Source organism: Manacus vitellinus, unplaced genomic scaffold (assembly GCF_001715985.3).
Source record: "Manacus vitellinus isolate BGI_N305 unplaced genomic scaffold, ASM171598v3 scaffold_74_pilon, whole genome shotgun sequence".
Taxonomy (NCBI): domain Eukaryota; kingdom Metazoa; phylum Chordata; class Aves; order Passeriformes; family Pipridae; genus Manacus; species Manacus vitellinus.
In genome coordinates, this window is record NW_021940780.1 from 2,397,823 (window position 1) to 2,417,725 (window position 19,903).

At 53.4% G+C, this 19,903-nt stretch overlaps 1 protein-coding gene across 1 annotated transcript in view; it reads left to right on the plus strand.

Annotated features, from left to right (window-relative positions):
• PEBP4 (phosphatidylethanolamine binding protein 4) overlaps positions 1–19,903 on the plus strand; it is a 55,231-nt gene that overhangs the window by 10,443 nt on the left and 24,885 nt on the right. The window contains exon 2 of the mRNA XM_029964577.1: positions 6,742–6,864. Coding sequence (XP_029820437.1) covers positions 6,742–6,864 — 123 coding nt within the window. The remainder of the gene's footprint in view (positions 1–6,741; positions 6,865–19,903) is intronic.

Here is a 19,903-nt window from a genome sequence, read left to right on the forward strand (position 1 = left end):
GAGCATCCCTCCATCCCATCTCTCCACTTCCATGTGAGCATCCTTCCGTCCTGTGTGAGTATCCTTCCATCCCCATCCTTCCATGTCTCCACGGGAGCACCCCTCCATCCCCATCCCTCCATTCCCAAGGGAGCATCCCTCCATCCCCCTCCATCCCCCTCCATCCCCGCCAGCTCTGCAGCCCCACTTCCCCAGATAATGAGAGCGAGTTTAAAAAACTTAAAGCCTCTTCCTGCCCGCGGTGAGTGACACAAATGGAGTTCATATTTAATCATCTGTTAACTCGTTGTCTATTATAGCTCTTTAATAGCACCAGAGATATTCTTAATGAAGCATGATTTAAGGTATTTACAGCTCTAGGACCGACAGACATCACTCACAGTGTGCAGGTAATGAGGCGTAAAACAGCTCTGGAAACCGTAAAAATGGGAGAGAGAGAGAGAGGAGGGAGGGGAAGCAGGCGAGGAGTTGGGAGCTGAATTGTTCCAGGGTTTGTTTTAAAATGTTTAGGCATTTAAAGTCATTTCAGCTTTCCCGAGGTGTCTGGTAGCACAGAGTTCAGCAGTTCCCAGGGCTGGTAACCCCTGTCTTGCCAGGAGGAGTCCGAGCCCCCGATGCTCCTGAGCCATTTGCTGCGTGGATGGGAAAGGAGCAGGGAAAAAGCTTTTTGAGGGTCCCCAAGGGCCCTGTGAGTACATCAGAGCAAAGCCTGGAATTTTTGGGTGTACTTTTCCCCCCTGGTGCCGTTTACTTTGCCCTCTCAGTGGCTGGGGTGGAAGTGGAACAATGACCCTTCCCTTTGCTCAGTTGCAAACGCCACCCTGTGCAATCCTTTTATTTCTTTTTTTTTTTTTATTACTATTTTTTTTATTTTTCCCCCAGAAAAAAAAAAAATTAAAAAAAAAAACAAACCACCCGAAACCCAAGCCAAGTTTTGGAAAATAATTTGTGACGGAGGTGCCATTTTGCATCAAAATATTTGTGTAGGAAATGTCAAATGTCACCAATCCATGTGTCCCCTCGCGTGATGGTAATTGGGCTGGAAGGCTGTGCTCTGCCACCGCGGCCGCTCGCCTCCTCCTCCTCCTCCTCCTCCTCCTCCTCCTCTCCGCTTCCCGAGCTCATCCCGGCTCCCCTGCCTGCGGAGCGGCCTCGGTGTCCCTGTCCCCAGCCTGGGGACACCTTGCGTGCTGTTGCTCATTAGCGGGTGCTGCCCAAAGGCCGGGAAATAAATGCTCCTGGAAAAAAGAAAAAATAGGATGGGAACGGAGCAGCAGCTTGGCAGCTGGGGCAGGGGGTTCTGGGGGTGTTAATTCCCTCCTGGGTTTCTCCTCTGGCAGGAAGGTGGGGTTGAAATGTGCTGCCCTGTCCCCCTTTGACGATGATCGAGGTGGGCTTTAAACTGGGGAAACTCAGGGTGTGAGCCACAGCGGGGTCTCTGAGTGAGGAAGCACAGCCTGTTGCTCTCCCCTCTCCCCAGAAATGATCCAGAGGCACAATCCACCTGTATTTCCAGCATCCCTCTGGAAGATTTATCCCACTTTCTGCCCGGTTGTGTCGAGTGTGTAGCACACCCCATTGCAGTTTTATTGCACAGAGCTGGTTTAATCTGCCACGAGGGGAAAACAAACTGTTCTTTCATTGCAAATAATCCATCCCTTAGAGCATCCTAAGGCCTTAATCTGGGAACAGACCTTTAACATGCTCCTTAACACCCCTGGATGAATCAATTCTCATTAGAACATTCGGCTGCATAAATATTTGGCCGGCGAGCGAGTCCCGAGGGAGAGCGAAGGGATGTGGGGAGAGTTGCAGCGTGTTGGAAAGTCAATGAAGTTCCCTTGGGCAAGTCCTGCGGAGCAGGGTTCGTTTTGCTGACCTGTTTCTGCCCGTGGAAGTGGTGAGGGGCAGGTTTAAAATAAGAAGGTGAAATCCTGCCACGCTCGGCAGCTCCTTCCTTCCCGGAGCCACAACAACTCGGTCGCAAACAATTTTCTTTGCCACCGAGGAGGGAGCTGGAATTTCTCTTTGGCGAAGCAGCAGCAGCAGCAGCAGCAGAATTGCGAACTCGGTGCCTGTTATAGAAACTTTTTAGTACTGGGGACAAGCCAAGAAAGAAGCCCAGATTGACTCTCAGCTGGTGCTTGTGGCACTTCCACCTCGCGGGAGCAGCAGCATCGCTCCGACTTCTATGCTGGTGGGACACGGGTTGGACCCTTGAGACGTCCCTTAGGAGGGCTGCAGTAATGTTTCCCAAGGTTCTGAGTACCTTTCCCACCTTCCCTGCCCATCCAGGAGCTCGTGCCCTGCTCTGGGAAGTCATTTTGGGTATATTTGGTTTCTCTGGTTTGTGGTTGCATAAACCCAGCTCTTGCCTGGCTCCGGTGTGGGCGCTGCCTGCTTGGGATGCACCTCCCCATCCCATCTCCACACCAAAGGGTCTGGTCTGGATTGTCTCGTGCCGTCTGTCACCCCAAAATCCTTTCCAGCAGGGTAATATGGGATGTTGAAATGCCAGGGAGGTGGAAGGCCCTTTGGCTCAGATACCGTCGTAACCCGTCGGTGCCATGATTCGCTTCCACAGCAGCTCCCCACCTGGGGACATTCCTTAGGAACTGGAAAAGATGTGTGGGTGGCAATGGGACAGCTGGAATTCTCACCTCATCCCTTGTGTGGCGAGGGGTTGGGTGCTTCCAGGAGGGAACAACATGTGCTCCAGGCGGGCGTGCACAGGGAACAGCTCCAAGGGATGGAGGAGCTGGGGAGGATCCAGGTGGACTTTTCAAAACCATCCAAACCCGCCTTGGGAAGCAGGTGCTGGGCTGGGCGCCTGGCTGGGGCTCTGTCCTTTAGTTTTGGGATAGGATTCCTAAGGCAAGCAGGGCCAGCAGAGCTGAGCACCATCCATCTCCCCTTCCCACCCAGGAGGAAGTGCCCTTGGAGCCAGTTTTTCTCCACACCCCGGAGAAACGGATGCCAGCAGGATGCCATGGGCACCTCTGGGCTCATCCAGCTGCATCCCCAGCCCAGCAGGGGCACCCCTGGCAGGGCAGAACCCCCACGGCCACCCCAGCACTGCCGAAAATGCCGGAGCACTGCACGTGTGGCGCTTCCATGTGCGCTGGTTTCCAAGGAAACCGCTCGCTCTACATGTGTGTCGCTTTAACACCCTATTTGCTTTCATTTGGATAAGTCTTTAATTCCTGTGCAGCCCCGGCTCCGCGGGATCTGTGGAGCTCTCTGTGTGCGTAGCCCCGGCGCGCAAATCCCTCTCCTGCCCGCCTGCCTCTTGGAAAAGTCCCTGCCTGCTCCGAGCAAGTTTCCTAAACCTGTGCCTAATTGGAGAAGCTAATGCTCTCTGCAGGAATAACTGGAGATTTTGCTGCTGCTTCCCTCTAGAAACAATTAGCAGGGAAAACACGGGATGCAGCCCTGGTGTCACCTGCCACCAGCTCTGCTGCCCCGGCTCTGTGTCAGGTGGTGGAGCAGGGCAGGATGCCCGTTCCCAGGGATGTGGAGGGCAAAGCTGGGGGGTGAAGCCACGGCTCCAAGCCCTAGGGAAGGCAGCAGCTCCTTGCAGTGGTTAAAGGCTGATTTTAATGTGTCCCAGGGTGAGGAATGGCCGGGGGAGCAGGGAAGGGTGACCCTTGGAAGGGTGACCCCATCGGTGTCACACGTCAGCCTGGAGAAGAGAAGGATCCAGGGAGACCTGAGAGCCCCTTCCAGGGCCTAAAAGGGCTCCAGGAGAGCTGGAGAGGGACTTGGGACAAGGGATGGAGGGACAGGACAAGGGGGAATGGCTTCCCACTGCCAGAGGGCAGGGTTAGATGGGATATTGGGAAGGAATTCCTCCCTGGGAGGGTGGGGAGGCCCTGGCACAGGTTGCCCAGAGGAGCTGTGTCTGCCCCATCCCTGGAAGTGTCCAAGGCCAGGTTGGAGCAACCTGGGCTAGTGGAAGGTGTCCCTGCCCATGGCAGGGGGTGGAATGGGATGAGGTTTAAGGTCCCTCCAACCCAAACCATTCCATGATTCCATGACACTGGTGGGACACACCACGTCCCCACTGGGTCCCTCACACCAACACCTCCTCCGTGCCCTGGGCTGAGCAGGAAAGGGTGCCAGGGCTTTGGGGGTGCTTTGTTACCCCGAATTTTCATCTGTGGCAGCCCAGAGTGGCTTTATCTTCCCTCTCCCCCTTCCTCCCTTCCCTCTGCACAGTAAAATGCCGCCTGTTCTTCCGCACTGGAGGAATTTTCTGATGTAAAGCCACTTTCCTGCTCTCCAAAAATCCCCGGGGCTGGTTCATGCTTGTAAAGCTGAGCAGCTCCCGTGTCACTCCGGGCTGGCTCCCGTCTGCAGCCCTGACAGCAGCTAATGCTGTTAGCCTGTGTCGAGGAGGGATTTCAGCATCAAAAAGCCCCCGAAAATCACCAGCACTCAGGCTGCTGTTGCTGCCAAGCAGCGAAAAAACACACCTACCCCGTGTTTGGGGTGCACAGCAGTGCCTGAGGACGTCGGGGAGGGGGTTGTGGGGTGGTTTTGGTGCAGCCCCAGGAGCTGGCACAGGCTGTGACACACCTTAAGCAGCCGGGATTAACTCGGGTCGTGGAGGGCTTTGCTATCTTTAGGTGGAAGGTGAGGGATTGTGGCTCTTAGGGTGGCCAGCAGGTAAGGAGAGGGGAAAAATCCCCGGTGGCAGCCCAGCTCAGGGCCACTGACCCCAGGGACCGTCCCCACAGGGGTCTGGCCTCGCCGGCCCCCGGCCGCGTGCGCCCTCACCTTTCTAGGCCACAATCTGTCCCGAATTCCCAGCCTGCTGTTAGCTTCACTTGCACTCTATTCTCGTGTTTGCTGTTATTTTTTAACACTTTTTTTTTTTTCCTTTTCATTTTTTTCCCCTTTTTTTTTTTTTAATTTTTTTTTTTTTGCATAAAAGCACTATCCTCTCCCCAGAGCCTGCCTGGAGCGAAGGCATGGTCTGTACAACTGCAATTATTTCGAAGAACAGATGGAGTGAGGAGCAGAAAGTCTGTTAATAGTAATAGAAATGCTACATGTTAACCTGGACAGCACACGATGACAGTCCCATGACTACACGTTCTGTTCCCACCAGCTGGGCTCCGAGCGGAGCCGAGAGATTCAGCTCAGCTCCCCACCCTCCCCAAAGTTAGAGCTCAAATTCCTTCACACTTCCAGCGTAGGGTTTTTGGGTTGTCGGGCTTCTTCTTTTCCCCCCTCCCTCCCCACCCCTTCCTTCTCCTCCTTCCCGTTCAGCACCACGAGGAATATGAATACGTTGCTGGGGGATTTTTTTTCTGGGATGCTGCAGCTGTGGGAGTTCATGAGGAGGGAGGTGGCAGCTCTGCCCTGAGGTCCTGACCTTCGACCTCACGTGGTGACACCATCACACCCCCTTGTCCCATATCTGTGTGCTTGGTGTAACCTCCTCCAGGCTGGGATTAATGGACCAGGGCAGCGGCACGGCCGCGCTCCCGGGCAGGGGGGTTGCATGAGTTTGGGATTTTCTCTGCAGCTGTTGCAAGCTGGTTGCTAAATGAGTTGAAATCCACGTTTTCTGGTTAAACTGGTACTTCTCGTGGAGGTGGAGCCTGCAGGGGGGGCTGAGGGATGCGTGGCTCCAGTGGGATGCCCAGGGAAGGGGGCACAGGGGGTCTCTGGCTATGGCAGTACCCCGGGGCTCACTTGCCCCATTTACCCCAACCAATGGTTGGGAAATAGAGCAAAAAAAATATTATGTCAGCCCCAACAACCTCGCTGTGAAAATCCCAGCCTGGTTTCACAAGCGACCAGGGGATGTAGCCACAGAGTTCCAGCTAATTTCAGTGGGAATTGCTTGGCTAAATCCCACAGCTGTTTATGAAACCTCCGCCCTGGAGCGGCGAGTGGTGCCACTGGTGAGCTGACAGACGCACCTGGAGGTTTTATTAGGATATAGATCCCTTAATCTGGGTGCTTGCAGGATAATCTGGTGCCTGAGGTCCTGCCAAATCCCCGGAGATCAGCAGGTTTTCTATCCACAGCCTCCCTCCAGAGGTCACTTCAAACCCAGCTCCATCCTCAGCAGACCAAAATATCCACGTTGTCTCAGTGCTGGTGGTACCTGCTGTGGGGACCTGGGGTGGGCTGTGGGGGTTTTCTGGGGGCTGAGCCAGTATCATCCATAAATGCCAGCTCTCTCTGCCCACTTCCATCACCCAGAAGTGGTACTGGACCCATTGGATGTGTGGTGAGGCAGCGACTTTGCCTTCTTGCAGCATCCCTGGAACATCTTTTAGTTATTTTGGGGGGTGTGAGGTGGTGTTTGGCTCCTCACAGCCACCCCCATGGACCCTTGAGTGTCCAGCCTGTCCCTGGCCACCCAAAAATATCCCATCACCTCCTCCCAGGGACTGTGGTTGTGCCACACCGCTCTGCCCTGCGCCATGGTGGGACGTGGTTGGAGGATGGCTGGAAGCAGAGGGAATTCCCCTTGGTGCCTTTTATTTAGAGGAGGCAGAAAACACATTTTTTTTCCTGTATTTAAAGAGATTTAGACCACAAGGAGTAAATCACCATAAGCAGGTTTGTGGCCTGCCCTGGTGCACGTTCCTCGCTCACCTCTGCTCGTTAAATGTGGATCAGCCATCAAAGTGCACTTGGGGAATTGTGGAAAAACATGGATTTGGGGGTTGATAGAGCTCCTGGGGGGGGCTCTTCCTTGCTCACATACTGTGCCCACAGTGCTCTGCTCTCCTCTCTTTGCAGAACAAGAAGTACGTGCTGGTCATGGTGGATCCCGACGCTCCCAACAGAGCCAACCCCCGGCACCGGTACTGGAGGCACTGGGTGGTCACCGACATCCTGGTGAGTCCCCTGTGGGGTCCAGGCAGCTTGGGGGCATTCCTGAGCATGGGGGTGCATCCTGGTCCTGCCTCAGAGAGCTGGATTCCCATAGGATGCACATCCCTCTCGGTGCAGCAGCATCTCAGCGAAATCCCGAGGGACGAGTGTTTGCCAGAGAAATGTAAATGGTGCTGGGCGTGTAGGTAGGGAAGTGCTTCCTCAGGCTATATAGAGCCAGGCTGGTCCAAAAATATTGCTGTTGGGGTTTGTTTTTTTTTTTCTTCTTCTTCTAAGGAAATGCTGGAAAAAAAAAAAAAGCACTTTGCCAACTCCCCACCACCAGTTTTCTGTGTGGAGACAACCCGTCGTTTCAAACAGCTCTTGCTGCCGGGTGGTTTTTGTGGTTAAAAAAGTGGTTTGGGTGAAAAAATCTGTATTCCCTTTCTGGTTTTTGTTTTTTTGGGAGGAGAAAAAGCTTTTGAGTCTGGTGAAGCAAACAGGAGGAAAATGGGTTTGGGCTGAATTCTGGTGCTTCCCAGCTCTGTGTCTATGGGATGAGTCCTTACCCCTGCTCCCGAAATGTCCCCGTGTGTCGTTGCTCTCCCTTCAGAAATATTTTGGAAAATCAGTTTGTTCCTCTCCTGCTTGCTTTTATCCCTTAAAAAATGAGATGTTTCAGCCCTGAATCAATCTAACTAATAATCTTAGTACTAAAGCCTAATTAAGATATCAATTAATTTGCAGCGAGCATTTAACAAGAAATATCTCATCGTTCTCCTCTATTATTCTCTGAAATTACTGCTGAGGGCTCTTTGTACAGATACCTTAATTAGACTTTTTATTGTTAATGGGAATATTAAGCAAATTAAAATCGGATATTAATACTTTCCATGAATTTCATAATTGGCTGAAAAAATAGAAAGCGTTGGGAATAATTGCAGGAATTTGTGTACAGGGCTTATTTTTTTGTTGTTGTTGTTTTGTGTTTTAATCCTTCACAGAAGCCCTTCTGCATTTCTAACAACAGGGTCCTGAAAGTCTCTCATTAATTTTAATATTTACTGAACGCAAAGGAGCCCAAGCTCTTGTTTTTCCTTCTGTACCCAGATCCTTCCGAGGCTCTTGCTAATTATTGTGGTTTTCTTTTTTTTTTGGTTTTTTTTTTGAGTACGAAATCATTTCAGCAAAGAAGGGACTTGCAGGATTAAAACCTTCAGCACGAACGGAAGGTGCTTTATTTGTTTTTCCCCTGGCATTTGGGCGATTCAGTTTGTGATTTGTAAGGTCAGAAATTCCTTGTCAGGCCACGCTGGAGGGCGGGAAAAGGAGATTTTTTGGGAAGGGAAAAGGTTTTCCCGTGCCCAGGTGATTTGTCTCTGCAGGGATGGGGTTGATCCCAACCCCAACTATTCCTTAAGCTTTCTTATCATGATATATATATATAAAATATATATAAATATATATATATACACATATATGAGCGGGAATTTGGGCTCGATGATCCTCATGGTCCCTTCCAATGTGAGCTATTCTGTGAATCTCTGTGATAATGATATATAAAATGCATGTATTGATATGATCTCTATAATGATGGGATATATATATCCCATCTATCTCTCGTGGGTGTGTGTACACGGATCTCTCATCCACACACACACACACAGCAATGCGTATAAATCCCCCCTGCACTATAAACCACCCAAACCAGCACCGTCCTGGCAGGGCACTGGGGACAAAACCACTTCTCTCAAGCCCTGAGGTCGGTGCCCGTTGCTGGGGGTGCAGAGGGGGGGTCCCAGCGTGTCCCACTGGGGCTGCAGGGGGAGTTTTCCCAAGCCCCCAGCCCCAAATGGCTGCGGCGGAGCCGGCGGGCTCAGCCACATGGTGTCTCGTTGAAATGCAGATCGTTGGGGGGTACATGGGAGTCTTGGCTCTGAGGAGCTTCAGCTGACAGGCTTATTTGCACACTGGCTCTAAAATAACCGTGTAGGCTTTACATGACACCTTCTGTTGCTTTGGTGCAGAGAGGGGCTTTCGAGTGCCTTCCTGCGGGAGGGACGGGGCGGCCGGCGCCAGGGCTGGGGGCTGCTGGAGCCCCCGCGCCTGGCAGTGCCCTGGCATCACCCCAGCAGCACCCAACATCACCCTAGCAGCACCTAGTGTCACTTTGGTATCACCCCAGCAGCGCCCAGTGTCACCCCAGCATTGCCCAGCATCACCTGGGCATCACCCCACCATTGCCCAGCATCACCTGGGCATCACCCCAGCATTGCCCAGCATCACCTGGACATCATCCCAGCAGTGCCCAGCATCACTTGGGTATCACCCTAGCAGCTCCCAGAGTCACTCCAGCATTGCCCAGCATCACCCCAGCATCACCCAGCATTGCCCAGTGTCACCCCGGCATCGCCCAGCATCACTTGGGTATCACCCTAGCAGCTCCCAGAGTCACCCCAGCATTGCCCAGCATCACCCCAGCATCACCCAACATTGCCCAGTGTCACCCCAGCATCACCCAGCTTCACCTGGGTATCACCCCAGCATTGCCCAGCATCCCCCAGAATCACTGGGTCATCATCCCAGCACCAACCCAGCATCACCTGGGTATCACCCCAGCATTGCTCAGCATCCCCTCATCATCACTTGGGTATCCCCCTGGCTTTGCCCTGGCATCATCCCAGCATCACTCAGGTGTCCCCCTGGCTTTGCCCTGGCATCATCCCAGCACCCCCCCAGCATCCCTCAGGTATCATCCCGGCATCACTCGGGTATCTCCTCAGCGTCACCCCGGCTTTGCAATCCCTCAGATCGGAGGGAAGCAGCTCCAGCAGCACTAAAATGCCACTTCTAGGTGCTGCAGTACTTTGGCACGCCACCAAGTTTGGGATCTGGCTCTGAATTTGCTCTCCCAGGTGGGGTTTGGGGATGGAACATCCCATCCCATCGGTGCCGTTCCTTATCAGCTGCTGCTCCGTCGCTGCTCCGATTGTCAAACACGAGAGATGCTTTCACTCCTATTCAAAATAATTTAAATAAAAATGTTGCTACAAAGTGGAATAATATCTTTTGATGAATGTTTTTAAAGCCCTTTAGGTTTTCATGGTAATTTGCAGTGTAAAATTATTTAGAGATAAGAGCCAAATTAGCTCTTATAGGCGGAGGTCGATATGTCCCGTTATCCATGGAAGCAGTGTTTAAATATAATCAGCCTTTACTCTAATGCAGCATAATTGTTCATTTGAAATAGCTTTTTTTTTTTTTTTTACTCCATTCAATGAGTCATTAAAATATTCAAAGGATAATGCAGTGAATTGGAAATGAATTTATCACATTATCCTGTATATACTGTAGAGCATCAGGTAACCAGGCAGAGTCGGAACCAGTTTACAGCGAAACCCAGTAAACAAGGTTTTCCATTTTGTATTCAGCGGGGAAAGAAAAAGAAGGGAGAAAATACTGCCCTTCAAATGGAAAGCTTTCCGTCTTTATTCCCCCTCCTTGGGGAGGAGGAAGGGGGAGGGCGAGAGCAGCGAATTTGTACTCCACTAAAGCCTCGCTGCTTTAACTTTATTTTTATCAAAATATGTTTGTAACAGAAAGTCGTTATGGAAACCAGTTCTGCCAGCCGGGAGAAATCCTGCGCCAGGCTGGAGCGGAGCGGGACCCGCCGGGCGCTGCTGCCACGGGCACAGCTCGGCTCAGCTGCCTCCCCAGACCCCTCCCCAGGACAGGGCACGGGGGCAGCTGAGGCACGGAGCTGCCAGAGTCAAGTCTGGGGTCGGAGATGGGAACTGCATCCAAGGTTTTTGATGGAAAGCCATTCCCACCCATCGCCCATCCCGGCAGTGGCTTTTCCCCCCACAGCGGGTGCTCCGGGTGCAGCTCCCGGTGCTCCAGTCACCCCCATGGCTTTGTAGAGCGGAGTGGGGAACACATGGATGCGGGATTGGCAGGTTTGGAAGCCCAGGGACCGCAGCATCCCTGCTCCCAGAGGTCCTGGCACCACTCTTGGTCTTCACCGCGGTGTCTTCTCCGGCGCTCGCGTTTGTCAGCGCGTTCCTCGTCGCCGGCTGATAAACAGGCTCCGGGTTGCAAGTGTCACCATAGAAACAGGTGCTGTCTTAAGCAAACAAGGGCTTTATTAACCTTAAAAATTATGGGATTTCTGCACCAGGAGAGGCTGGAAACGGAGCTGGGGGGGGGCAGCTGCTCGTCCAACCTGCCCCGTGTCCCTGTGCCTGTCCCAAAGGGACAGCGACGCTTGTGCCCCACAGGAAACTTGTCCTCTCTAGCACTTGGCACCAGCTTGCCCAGAATGCTGGGGTTTATCAGAAATGGTAGGGATCAGCTGTTAATTGCTGGTTGCTGTTATTCCTGCTCTTCAGCTGCCGCGTGAAGAGTTGTAGGGACACCTTGGGGACACTTTTGCAGAGCGCTCGTGATCACACTCAGCATCCCAACAGGACAGAAATCTTGTCAGAGCAAGGAATGATTTTTAGTGGGTGAATTGATGTTAGAGGAGAAAAAAAAACCCCAGCTTTTGGGTATCCTGGAGACAGGAGGGATCCACATTTTGGGAGATGCTGGAGTGTCGGGGCAGGTTTCCTTGCCTGTCCCATGCAGCATCCATGATTCCCATGGATCTGTGACATTGTGGGACCCCTGAAACCTGCCGTGCCAGTGGGATCTGCTGCCTCACTGGAGGGGAGAAGGGGCAGATAAAGCAGTTGGTGCCGTGGTATTGTTTCTCCTTGCTGGAGCCCTCTCGACTCTCCTTTTTGGTGATGAAACCGAGGGTTTGAAAGGGAAAGAACAGAGAGAAATGTTGGTTTAATTGATGACTTGGCTCCTTGGAATAGTCAGTTCCCTGGTGCGAGTTTCTGTCGCTGCTTGTTAATGAAGCCTTTATTAATAAAAGGGGGGAAAAAAAAAAGAAAAAAAGAACTAAGGAAAACCAAAATAAGCAAAGAGGCTGCTGTTCTTGGGAAGTTTGCTTTGCACTCCAAGTTCTAGAGAAGAAATTCTTCTCTCTGGTGGTGGTGAGGCCCTGGCACAGGTTGTGGCTGCCCCATCCCTGGAAGTGCCCCCAAGACCGGGTTGGATGGGGCTTGGAGCAACCTGGGCTAGTGGAAGGTGGGGTAGAATGGGATGAGCTTTAAGGTCCCTCCCAACCCAAACCATTCTGGGATTCTATGAATTTCTCATCCTGGGAAATGCCTGAAATGTAGCCAGGTGGGGGTCAGGCTCTGCTCCCAGCTAACAGGAGACAGGACAAGTGGAAATGGCTTCAAGCTGTGCCAGGAGAGATCTAGGTTTGATATTAGGGAAAATTTCCTCACTGAAAGGGTGGTCAGGCACTGGCACAGGCTACCCAGGGCAGTGGTGGACTCACCATTCTGGGGGGGGATTTAACCCCTGTAGATGTGGCTCTTGGGGACATGGGTTTGTGGTGGCCTTGCCAGTGCTGGAGGAGTGCTTGGATCTGATAATCTTAGGGAGCTTTTCCAACCCAAACAATCCCATGATTCTATGATTCTCTCAGTCCTGGGGTGCTCTGTTCAGGGGGAAACTCGCCCTGGTGTGGCAGGGGGTTGATCCTGCTGCTGCATCCCTGCCAACCCCAACATTCCCACCCCACGTGAGCTACCACTCGGCTTTGTGCTCCCCTGCCTTGTAATTAGTGCTCTCAGGTAATTACACTCCCAAAGCCCCAGAAGAGCTGCCACTAAGCAAGCTGGGATTTATCCTCTCATCCCAACCCTGTCCCAGGGATGCTTCCGGCCCTGCCATTCCACAGGGGTGAATTTAGGGTGAAGCCACAGCACTAAAGCATTCAGCACCCAGAAACCTGTCTGGTTTTGGGGTTATTTGGGATGTTCCCACGTTTTCACACTGACCAGGAGCCGTGCCACGAGTTGCTCCCTCTGCTCCATCTCCTCACAGGTTATCCCGATGGGAATTCATTTTTTTTTTCCCTTGATGCTTCTGTTTCATTTCCCATGCAGAGGCTAATAATTTGTCACAATTCAATAAAGCCGAGGTTACAAACACTCTCACTGCTGTTTATTTAAACGATGGTTTGTTAATTAGCTCCTCGTAACGAGGAGAGAATAAATCAGATAAACCCTACCAAAACGGCAGGCAGATATCTTGCACATTAATTTTATTTTCCAGTTGAGATATTCCTGGCAGCCAAGTGCTCACTGACTCCCTGCTCCATCCCAGCCTGCTTCCCAAGCCGTGGTGCAGGTATAGGTGTGTGGAGGAGCATCATGGCACTGGGATGATGCTCTGCCTCGTGGCATTTTGGGTCCAAAAAGGACTTTTCTGGATGTTTTATGGCTCTTTTCTGGCTTTTTTTTTTGGGTTATGGGGCTCTGTCCCTCCAGCCCGGCCATGGGAGGGATTGACCTTCTAGAATGCCAGGCGACCCCTCTAGTACTCCAGTTTTCCCCCTACTTGTTTAACCTACGGCAGTTTGGGGGAGAAAACAGAAATTAGAACAAGAATAAAGTTGTGCTGATGCAACTGGGAGTTTAGGGAAGGTTTATCCATCACCATCAGCCAGCGCCAAGCTCCGATTCCATTGCTGGCTCCATGGAGAGCACTGAGCTCCCGTCCCGCCACCATGGGAATATTTCATATATAACCCATAAAATGCGTCCTGGGGATGGGATTTCTCGAAAACCAGTGTGTGTGTCCCCTGTGAGCATTTGGGGACCCCCGTGAGCATCCAGGGGCCCCACGAGTATCCAGGACCCCGCGGGGATGGCCGGAGGAGAGCGACGGAGCCCGTGCGCTCTCCGGGTCTACCTTGTGGAAGAGACACCAATCAGTGATTAATCGGGCATGTGTGGTTGTGTGGGAGCGATTTGTGTTGGAGGAGGGAACTCCTACAGCACCCCGGTCATGAATCATTTGAAGAGCAAATTTGTGCAGTTACCAAGGGAACGGAAGAAAGGAAGGGACTTCCCTTTGCCGAAATGACTCGCGCTCTGATGCGGCTGAGAAAATCGCTCCAAAAAAAAAAAAAAAAAAAAAAAAAAAAAAAAGGGGGAAAAAAAAAAAAAAAAGAGCCGAAGCTGTGACTAAGCAGCAGAAGTTATGTAAAGTGCTCGCTGGGAAGTGCAGGGGAGGGACAGCCAACATCCTGCCCGCTGCCCACGGCGGGGCGGGGGGCGGCCGCGGCCCCCTTCCCGCCTCCCCGGGGAGCGGGGGCGAGTCGCCGGCCGGGCTGTTCCCGCTGCCGCCCCTTGCCCTGGCTCAGGGAGCTGCTTAAAAAGGCTGGGGAAGTGCCCGGGTGTCCCTGCTGGAGCAGGGCATCGTCCCCAGGCTGGGACCACCACGCACATCCCCCGACCGTCCTTGCCCTCGGTCGCTGTCCTCTAGGGAGCTGGCGTTGCACCGGGAAAATGACCTTGCTCCGGCCTGGGGGGGTGGTTTTGGGGCGGTTTTGGGGTGGTTGTGCCCCATGTGCGCTGCGCATCGCCCTCATTCAGGCGGGTGTATGGAGCCAGGCTGCTTCCATAGGGAATGGGGAGGATGGGGAAGTGATGCTTCGCACTGGGGCTCGTGGTGATGCTCCTGTGGTGGCCGGTTTGGAGCGTCTCTGCCAGGGCTGGGCTGGTGGCCGAGGGTGGGATCCTCTGCTCTGCTCCTCAGCCAAGGGCCAAACACTCATTTCAGGGCTCAGCATCCGAATTTAATGGTGCTCACCCAAATTTAAGGGATGCTCATCCCAAAGAGGGTAAAAGCCACACACACAGCGGGGTCACCAACCGCTCCTCCACGACTCAGCGAGGCTCCTTAAAAACCTCAGGAATCTGCTTCTCCCCTGAAAACATGACCCTGGGGGGGGAGTAAGGGGGGAGCAGCAAAGACCCAGGGCTGCAGCAGCAGCGAGCTCTGCAGCGACAGCACCACGGAGCCCCGGCCACGCCGGAAAGATGCTTGGGATCTTTCCAACTTCCGCCTGGGAGCCCCCGAGCCCGGCGGGGAGCCGCAATAACTCCCGAAAAGGGAATGCAGAGGCAGCTGCACGGCGGAGGAAAACCCTCTGCCTGCCCTCCCCTGGTGCCACAGACACCCGGTGTCTGAGCGATTAGTCACCGCCGAGGCTTCCCTCCTCCACAGGCAGAGCCTGTCCCCCCACACAGGGAGCCAGCGGAATGCTTAATTGGAGTTCCTCACACCTACCCGGGTGTGTGTAGCCTGAAACGAAGTGACAGTGCCGAGCAAAAGCACTGGAGTCAGACCCTGGGAGCCGCCGGGTTGCTATGGAGTTTCTGGATTTGGGTTTGGAAGGAAAGGGAAAGGGGAAAAAATTTATATATATATATATTTATGTGTAGTGGTCCCAATGGCAAAGCTGCGGGTGCTGCCGGGATGTTCCCCCAGGGTGATGAGGCTGCAGGGTTGGTCTCTGGGGGGTTCTGCTCCTCAATGGGATGCTTGGCCTCCAAAAGGTGTTTTGTGCCCCGTCAGCAGAGCTGAAGGAGGTTTGGGATGGATGAGGAACTCCTTAAGGCTCCTGCATCCTGTGTGTGGAATGGGTGGGAAAGCTCATCCCTGGGGTATGGGATGTGGTAGGAAAGTTCTTCCCTGTATCCCGTGTGTGGGAGGGGGTAGGAAAGCTCATCCCTGCATCCTGCCTATGGAAGGGGGTGGGAAAGTTCATCCCTGAGTCCTGTGAATGGGGGAAGGGTAGGAAAACTCATCCCTGCATCCTGTGTTTGGGAAGAGGGTAGGAAATCTCATCCCTGCGTCCCATGTGTGGGAGGGGATAAGAAAGCTCATTCCTGCCTTCTGGAGTTTGGAAAAGGGGTAGGAAAGTTCCTCCCTGCATCCCTGTAGGGAAGGAGCAGGGAAGCTCAGCATGGCAGGGAGCATCCCATGGGATCCAGACAAGGCTTTTCCTCCCTGATTACTTTTGGGACGCTCTCAGGTGCATCAGGAAAGTCACTGGTGACCATGTCCCAGGGGTGGGAGGGCTCTCCCAGGGGTAGGAGGGCTGTCCCTGGGGTGGGAGGGTTTGTCCCCAGGGCAGCCCCCATGCCTGGGTTAACTCACCCAGGGGAGGCAGGGCTGGAGTTCGACCAAAGGATTCATTTTCCTGCCTGAAACTTCCAGTGAGGATTTTTAAGCCGTTTTAAACCAGTTTCTCCTCCCTGCTGGGCCAAGCACTGTGGTCTGGGTTGATCACCCGAGGGGACAGTGCAGGAGTGGGATCCCCTTAGATGGGTATACCTGTGTCCCCCCTCTCCTAGCACAACATCACCTTCACCTTCATCTCCCTCTGAAAGATGTTTGAGCTCTACTTTCGGTTGTTTTTGTTTTTTTAAACACAATGAGTGGGTCCCAGGACCTCATTCCCGACTCTGACCATCACCTGGGGGAGCCTGAGGTTTGCCTTCCCTCAGGAGAGGAAAATTATTGCTTCATTCCCGTTAGGAACAGCTTCCCTTCCCCAAAACAGAGGAGGAAAACAGGATATCGTTTGTGGTTTCGTGAAAAAGTCATCTCTCTTTTTTTTTTTTTTTATTCTCGTCACTTTAGGTTCTATTTAAAATTTGGGTGTTCTGAGATGGAAAGTTATTTCAAAAGGGCAAAAACACGTCAAGCACCAGAAAATGGTGAAATCAGCTCCATGGTGGCTTTTTTTTTTTTTTTTTTTTGGAAGCACAGTTCTCCCCCAAATTCCCTCAGTGCAGCATCCAGCCCCATCCTGCTCCATCCTTCCCTTGCCCCGGTGCTGCTCAAGGAGATTTCTGGTACCATTTTTCACCCCAATCTCTCCCCCAACTGATAGTCTGGGTGTAGTTCCAGGGCTTTGCAATCCCCCATTGTGCTGAGACCTCTCTGTAGCTTCAAACCTGACCCCAAATCCACGGAGGTGGGAAGGGACGATCGTTGCAGCCCCATCGATCCCGTGTGATGCTGCCCCGGGAAAAGGGCCCCTCATCGATAGAGCATCAGCTCTCTGGGGGCATCACCACCTTAAAAAGATCATCTGCAAGCGAGAGCTTTCGGCACCTGATGATTAATTAGCGTGCTGTAAATGACTGGGAGAAGAGGTGGCCGGTAAATGCGAGAGCAATTAAATCCGCGCCCCTCCGACCCCTCGCCCGATGCATCGATCCCACTCGGGGGGGGGGTTGAGCTGGGATTGTACCCCCCTGGCACTGGGAAAAATTACTTTTCCCAGGCTGGGATCTGCTTCTGCCTCGTCTCTCCCCTGCCAAACGCGATGGGTTTATTCCCTGCTGGTTCCGAGCGAGGGATGGAACAAGGTAGGAGAGCGAGGAAAACCCTCCGCTGGCTTCCCTTGATGAACTGAGCTAATTTCTCTCTTAATGGTTCGCTCCGGAGCTGAATGTGAGGCTTTCCTCCTGCACAGCAAACCCTCTCCCACACACAGACAAATAGGCTGAATATTTAATTGGAATTCCTCACACCTACAGGGTAAAGCCTTGTCAGTAGAAATAGAGCCCATCGCCAGCTGGCATCCCCGCACGCCACCCACCTTCGCTCTCAAAAAGAAATCCCTCCCCGCCCTCCCCCCTTTTCCGCACACCCACGGGCCCCCCTGACCGCGGCAGGATGCGGCCCCTCGCTCCCGGGATGCCCCCTCTCCGGGATGGGGATGCTGTGGGAGGGTGCCCGGGAAGCACCCGCCCCGACAGGTCGTGCCGGAGAAGATTCCCATGTCCCAGCACCCGCTGAGCGCAGCCCTGGCTGGATCACTGCCCAAAGGAGCCCCCCCAGGGAGGGTGGGGACCCCCGGGGTGGTGCCAGGCTGGTGGCAGGGGACCAGGAGCAGCAGAGGGCACTGCTGGTCTGTCCGCCCGCACCTTCCCCGTCGCGATGAAACTCTGGGAGAAGTGTATCCCAGCTCTCTGGGAGAAGTGTATCCCAGCTCTCTGGGAGAAGTGGATCCCAGCTCTCTGGGAGAAGTGTATCCCAACTCTCTGGGAGAAGTGTATCCCAGCTCTCTGGGAGAAGTGTATCCCAGCTCTCCCAAGGGAGCTCGTCTGGGATGGGGGCTGGCAAGGATGTGTGCAACCCCCCTGTTTGCCAGGCCTGGAGCCTCCCAGGGGGCAAATCACTCCCCAGAATGACTCTCCCTCCTGTCCCCACTCTGTCCTGGCCGGTGTGGGATGTGACCCCGTGGCTGCCACGGAGCTGGGGGGATGTGGGAGCTGAAGCTCTGCCCATAAGGTGCCCTCAGCCCCGTGGGCAGTGGGTGGGGGGTCCTGGTGTCTCCCTTGTGGCTACAGAACCCAGCCCAGAGGAATCCCCCAGTTCAGCCTTCCCAGGGACAGATGAAGCTGTGGCTGATGTGGGACCAGTTGGTGCCAAGGCAGAGAGTGGCACTGGCCACGTGGTGACAGGGCATGGCCAGACCCTCCCCTTCTTTCCTGGGAAGTTGGAGGGGGTTGTCCCAGCTGGATACACAAGCCAGATCAACAAGGATTTGGGAAGGGGTGACAGCAGGGCAGAGAGAGGCTGCTTGGGAAGGGGATGCTCCATCCTGGCTCTGCCTGACCTTCCTGACTCAGGATCTCCAGGCTGGTCCTGAGGATGAGAGCAGGTCCTGGGAATGGATCTGCCTGCCCTGCCCCTGCCCCTTCCCACCTCCATCCAGGGGCTGCAGGAGCCCTTCATCCCGTGGTGTGGGTCCAACTCCAGAGCTGCTCTGAGCAGGAACTGGGGAAGGGTCAGACAGGCTCAGCACCCAGGAAAAAGGGCTATTCCCAGGGAATCCTGTTCTCAGGGATGCAGAACCTCCAGTGCCCACGGAGGAGGAGGAAGGCAGAGGGTCATGACCCTGGGAGATGTTGCAGCACCTTGCACTGCCTTTAAAATGCTGCTGGGGACAGTATTCCCTTCACCCCCCCAGTGTCCCCTTTGCTTTCCAACAGAATTTCTCTTTTCTCATCCCCCCTCTTTTCCTTTCCTGCTCTTTCTCCCTCTCTCCTTCTCCTCGTACCTCTCTCATCCCAGGTTTCAAAGACCCCCCCCTCCATCCCCTGCAGGGACCTGCCACCATCTGCAGTTTTCTTTTCCCTTTCTTTTTTTTTTATTCCCCCCCTCTCTTTTTAAAGTTTCCCCCGTGCCTTTGTCTTAACGAGCCAGGTTAAATATTCTGTAATCAGTGTAATAATACACCTGGACTCGCTCTGGAGATATCTGCCTTTTGTACTGCGACAGGACATTAATAGTAATTATTCTGCTTTGTAATTGGAGCTTTAAATACTAATTCAAACAGCCAGAGGAAAACCAATTAGTGCTAATTTATCTCTATGTGTTTTGGAGAGCCTGTGTCTGTCATACTGTGAAGAAATAGGTTGGTAATTAGTACAGTTGGGTGGTAGATAGAAGTAATTATCAGATTCTTTCATGTTCTTTAAAGGGGAAAAAAAAATCTAAAGGCTGCATGACTCTTCCTTTCCGAGGAAGTTTGCACTTCCAAGGAAAGGCCCAGCCAGCACTGGCTCCAAAGAGGCTCCCACCCGGATCCGTGGGCACCTGGTGCCGTATGGAGTGACTGTTGATCCAGGGATGGGGTGTTTGGGGCATGGACTGAGCATCCCCAGCCTCGTGTGCTGGTTTTGGCTCGGGCAGAGCAGGGGGGTGTCCTTGGAATGGCAGTGCAGGGGAGCAGAAGGGACAGTGTCCGTGGCAGGAGGAACCATGGATCAGTCCCACGGCTGGGATCGAGCCCTGGGCTTGGCCAGGACATGGACTGAGCTGTACCGAGCCTGTGAGCCAGACCTTGTGCCTTTGAGCCAAAAACCACGTGTCCAAATCCTGCTCCGTGAGTTTGAACCATAACCTGTGTGTCCAAATCCTGCTCAATGTGTATTTGAACCATAACCTGTGTGTCCAAATCCTGCTCCGTGAGTTTGAACCATAACCTGTGTGTCCAAATCCTACTCAGTGTGTATTTGAACCATAACCTGTGTGTCCAAATCCTACTCTGTGGATTTAAACCATAACCTGTGTGTCCAAATCCTGCTCCGTGAGTTTGAACCATAACCTGTGTGTCCAAATCCTACTC